General features: G+C 45.3%; 1 protein-coding gene across 1 annotated transcript in view; it reads left to right on the forward strand.

Annotated features, from left to right (window-relative positions):
* The window catches only part of DHX8 (DEAH (Asp-Glu-Ala-His) box polypeptide 8), a 57,500-nt gene that overhangs the window by 13,687 nt on the left and 38,667 nt on the right, over positions 1 to 5,146 (forward strand). Inside the window, exons 6-8 of the mRNA XM_011985987.1 lie at positions 1,904 to 2,269; positions 2,673 to 2,817; positions 2,911 to 3,127. Coding sequence (XP_011841377.1) covers positions 1,904 to 2,269; positions 2,673 to 2,817; positions 2,911 to 3,127 — 728 coding nt within the window. The remainder of the gene's footprint in view (positions 1 to 1,903; positions 2,270 to 2,672; positions 2,818 to 2,910; positions 3,128 to 5,146) is intronic.

Below are 5,146 nucleotides of genomic sequence, written 5' to 3' on the forward strand. Positions count from 1 at the left end.
TAATCATTAATAATATTAAATATCTTTTTTTTTTAACCCCTTCATGCTCTTTAATGAAACAAGATCCAGTTGTTAAACCTAAAACAGAAAAGGAAAAACTGAAGGAACTCTTCCCAGTCCTTTGCCAACCGGACAACCCTTCTGTTCGGGTACTGATACCATTTTGAGAATGTCTACTATAAATATATATTCCCAACCCCTTTTCTTTGTCTCATTAGTAATTTTATTAATTTTAAGTTTGCCTTTGTTGTAACTTATTTTTAAGAGTGAACATGTTTGATCAGCCTGGGCGCGGTGGCTCAAGCCTGTAATCCTAGTACTTTGGGAGGCCGAGGTGGGTGGATCACGAGGTCAGGAGATCGAGACCATCCTGGCTAACATGGTGAAACCCCGTCTCTAATAAAAAATACAAAAAAACTAGCCGGGCGAGGTGGTGGGCGCCTATAGTCCCAGCTACTTGGGAGGCTGAGGCAGGAGAATGGTGTAAACCCAGGAGGCAGAGCTTGCAGTGAGCTGAGATCTGGCCACTGCACTCCAGCCTGGGCGACAGAGCGAGACTCCGTCTCAAAAAAAAAAAGAAGAAAAAGAAAAAAAGAAAGTGTTTGATCACTCCCTGAGCATATACTATGTATTGAACATGTTAAGGGGTTCTGAGAATGATATTCAAGGGAAATGAGATTGGGAATTTGGGGAAGTAGTGATTAGGAATATGAAATAAGGTTCTGGAACAGATGCCAGATGTGTGAAATTAGATTTCTTTTTTTGCTCTGTTACTTGTTAAGGGTCTAATTTTTAAAGCGTTTTGATTTTTAAATTTCATTTTAACAAATATTTATTGAGTACTTACTGTATGCCAAACACTGTTCTAAGTACCTGGGTAACAGCCGTGAACAGAACAGACAAGAGTTTCTGCCTTTGGAGATTATATCCTAATTTTGGGGTAGGGAGCAGAGCAGGAAATAAACATGTAAACATTCTGGTGGGGAGGAGATAGGCAATAAACAAACAAATAAGTATGTAACATAGCAGATAGCAATAAGGACTATGGAAAAACATTAAGCTGGAGTGGGGGGAGGGAGGCAGAGAGTGCAGAGGGAGAGTTGCTTTTTAAAATTTTTAACACCTGTTTTTATATAATCATCACTTGCATTCTTTCATGGCAGGGATGATTAATATCTAACTGCCTTTCATAGAATTGTATTAAGGACAAAGGGGATTTGTCAAATGTAGCAGTGATTCTCAAGAGCCTTCTTTCCATTTCTTCTGCATCTATCTTGAATCAAGCTGGAAATCTCTGCCCCTCTTCCATTTCCCTCACATAGTGGTTAGTGATTTATAGATGTACCTGAGCTGATTCTTGAGTGGTTTTTTTCTTTCTCCTAACTTTGCTGGCCTCTACCTCTGCAGACCATGTTGGATGAAGATGATGTGAAAGTTGCTGTGGATGTCCTGAAAGAACTGGAAGCTTTAATGCCCAGTGCAGCAGTCCAGGAGAAGCAGAGAGATACTGAGCACCGGTTTGTCCTTAGTGTCCTGTCCTTTGGAAGTTTAGGATACTGTGACAGTTGAATTTTGTGGACCAGCCAAGCAAAATTTTGGGCAAGTTTACGGAATCTGGACTGGTCATATATCATATTGTTGGATCTATTTTCATTGCTTCCTGCTAAGTGTATCTAGCAAATGCTAGGATATTCAGAATATAGAAATCAGGGTTGAAAGAGGCTGAATATGTTTGTGGCTTGATTCTTTATTGGCTTATAGGGATGTCATAGTTATTGAAACTAATTCAGCTCAAAACCTAGTGGGCACCTACCATGTGCATGGCACTGTACTGGGTGCTTGGGGATGCAAAGATGAAATTGGATTGGTTTTTTTTTAAGACAGGTGCTTATTGATTTGTTAGGGACAGGACAAAGAAGAAGAAGCGGAGTCGAAGCCGAGATCGAGACCGAGATCGAGATCGAGACCGAGATAGGGAACGAAACCGAGAGAGAGACCACAAGCGGAGACACCGATCCCGCTCTCGATCACGTTCCAGGACCCGGGAGAGGAATAAAGCAAAGTCTAGATATCGGTCCAGGAGCAGGAGTCAGAGTCCCCCCAAAGACCGGAAGGACCGGGACAAATATGGAGAGCGGAATCTGGATAGATGGCGGGATAAGCATGTGGACCGCCCTCCTCCAGAAGAGCCCACCATTGGTGACATTTATAATGGCAAAGTTACCAGCATCATGCAGTTTGGTTGCTTTGTGCAGCTGGAAGGACTCAGGTAATGACTGGTGCTCTTCTATCCACACCAGTGATGGGCAGAATTTCTTTTGTCACTGAGGATTTTCACATTCTAAAAAGTTACTTTGATTAATGACACTTTAGTCAAATCAGCCATACACGATTCTTAGAAATTGACTCTTTTGAAATGTTACAGAGCCTTTTATTCCTTTCTCTGTCTTCAGGAGATCTGTCCTTTGCTTGTTGGGACAGATAGAATTTGCTTCCACACCCCATGTCTCCCCATGGAGAGAGTGATAATACTATTTGATTGTTTGACCACCTTCATGGTACTTTTCTCTTGAGTTTGAGGCCATTTTCTTTTGTTAGTTCCAATAAGGGTAGAAATTGGTTGGGGGATAGTATTTTTTATCATGTTCCAGATGTGTCTGACTCTCCCTTAGGAAGCGATGGGAAGGCCTGGTGCACATCTCTGAGCTCCGGCGGGAGGGTCGTGTGGCCAACGTAGCTGATGTGGTGAGCAAAGGCCAGAGGGTCAAAGTCAAAGTACTCTCCTTCACTGGGACCAAGACCAGCCTGAGCATGAAGGTAAGTGAGATGGTCAGCCTTTTCTTACATCTGATGGCCAAGGGAATGGAAGAAGACAGCAAGTGAGCTGGCCCCCTTGTTTTTGTGCCTTAGGATGTGGATCAAGAGTCTGGAGAAGATCTAAACCCAAATAGACGGCGAAATCTTGTCGGGGAGACCAATGAGGAGACCTCAATGCGGAATCCTGATAGACCCACTCACCTGTCCCTTGTCAGTGCCCCTGAAGTAGAGGACGACTCACTGGAACGCAAGCGCCTCACCCGAATCTCTGACCCAGAGAAGTGGGAGATCAAACAGGTTGGGGCCATTAGTTTTCATGGCCAGATAGTCATTCAGTATGTAGCATGGTGCTTAGGGATGTGCCCTGGAGCACAATGGCCTGGGATAATTTTTGGCCACTGTATTTGTCTGTTTTCACACTGCTGATAAAGACGTACCTGAGACTGGGCAATTTACTAAAGAAAGAGGTTTATTGGACTTAGAATTCCACGTGGTTGGGGAGGTCTCACAATCATGGAGGAAGGTGAAAGGCACATCTCACATGGCAATAGGCAAGAGAAGAGAGTTTGTGCAGGGAAATGCCCCCTCTTTTTTTTTTTCCGAGACGGAATCTCGCTCTGTCGCCCAGGCTGGAGTGCAGTGGCTGGATCTCAGCTCACTGCAAGCTCCACCTCCCGGGTTTTACGCCATTCTGCTGCCTCAGCCTCCCGAGTAGCTGGGACTACAGGCGCCCACCATCTCGCCTGGCTAGTTTTTTGTATTTTTTAGTAGAGACGGAGTTTCACCGTGTTAACCAGGATGGTCTCGATCTCCTGACTTCGTAATCCACCCGTCTCGGCCTCCCAAAGTGCTGGGATTACAGGCTTGAGCCACCGCGCCTGGCTGGAAATGCCCCTTTTTAAAACCATCAGATCTCATGACACTTACTATCATGACAACAGTGTGGGAAAGAGCTGCCTCCATGATTCAGTTACCTTCCACTGGGTCCCTCCCACACACGTGAAAATTCAAGATGAGATTTGGGTGGGGGCACAGCCAAACCATGTCAGCCACTTACTAGCCGTGTAATCCTTAGCTAAGCTACTCTACCTCGTGCCTCAGTACCCTCATCTATAAAACAGGACCAGCGTTGGTGGTATGATGATTAAATCAGTTAATAAAGGTGAAAGTCGCTGGGCATGGTGGCTCACACCTGTCAGGAGTTCGAGACCAGCCTGACCAATGTGGTGAAACCCTGTCTACACTAAAACTACAAAAAATTAGGCGGGCGTCGTGGTGCGCACCTGTAATCCCAGCTACTCAGGATGCTGAGGCAAGAGAATTGCTTGAACCCGAGAGGCGGAGGTTACAGTGAGCTGAGATCATGCCACTGCACTCCAGCCTGGGTGACAGAACAAGACTCTGTCTCAAAAAGAAAAAAAAAAAAGTGAAACTCTTAGGTTAGTGCCTGGCATATGGTAATTACTATGTAAGTCTTCATTATTGTTTTCTTTTTTTTTTCTTTTTTTTGAGACAGAGTCCTACTCTGTCACCCAGGCTGGAGGACAGTAGTGTGATCTCAGCTCACTGCAACCTCTGCCTCCTGGGTTCAAGCGATTCTTGTGCCTCAGCCTCTGAGTAGCTGGGATTACAGGCAACCACCACCACACCGGCTAATTTTTTTGAATTTTTAGTAGAGACGGGATTTCACCATGTTGGCCAGGCTAGTCTTGAACTCCTGACCTCAGGTGATCCTCCCACCTCTGCCTCCCAAAGTGCTAGGATTACAGGCGTGAGCCACTGTGCCCAGCCTATTATTTTCATCTTTCTTCACTAAATATCATAACCATGGTGTGTCAAGCACCATGCAGAGCTAGGGCTATAAAGACGAATATGTCATGGTTCCTATGCTTAAGGAGCTCAAAGTCCAGCAGAGGAGACAGATCTAAACAAATAATTGTGAGGGGTTACATATTTTTTACTTTATTTTTGAGACAGGTTCTTGCTTGCACCGTCGCCCAGGCTGGAGTGCATTGGCGTGACCATGGCTCACTGCAGTCTCAACCTTTCAGGCTCAAACCATCCTCCCACCTCAGCCTCCCAATTAGCTGAGACCCCAGGCACATGCCACCATGCCTGGCTAATTTTTAAATTTTTTGTAGAGACAGTCTTGCCATGTTACCGGGGCTTATCTTAAACTCCTGGGCTTAGCCGGGTGTGGTGGCTCACTGCTGTAATCCCAGCACTTTGGGAGGCCAAGGCGGGCGGATCACGAGGTCAGGAGATCGAGACCATCCTGGCTAACACGGTGAAACCCCGTCTCTACTAAAAATACAAAAAATTAGCTGGG

The sequence above is a fragment of the Mandrillus leucophaeus genome, unplaced genomic scaffold (assembly GCF_000951045.1).
Source record: "Mandrillus leucophaeus isolate KB7577 unplaced genomic scaffold, Mleu.le_1.0 Scaffold290, whole genome shotgun sequence".
NCBI lineage: Eukaryota > Metazoa > Chordata > Mammalia > Primates > Cercopithecidae > Mandrillus > Mandrillus leucophaeus.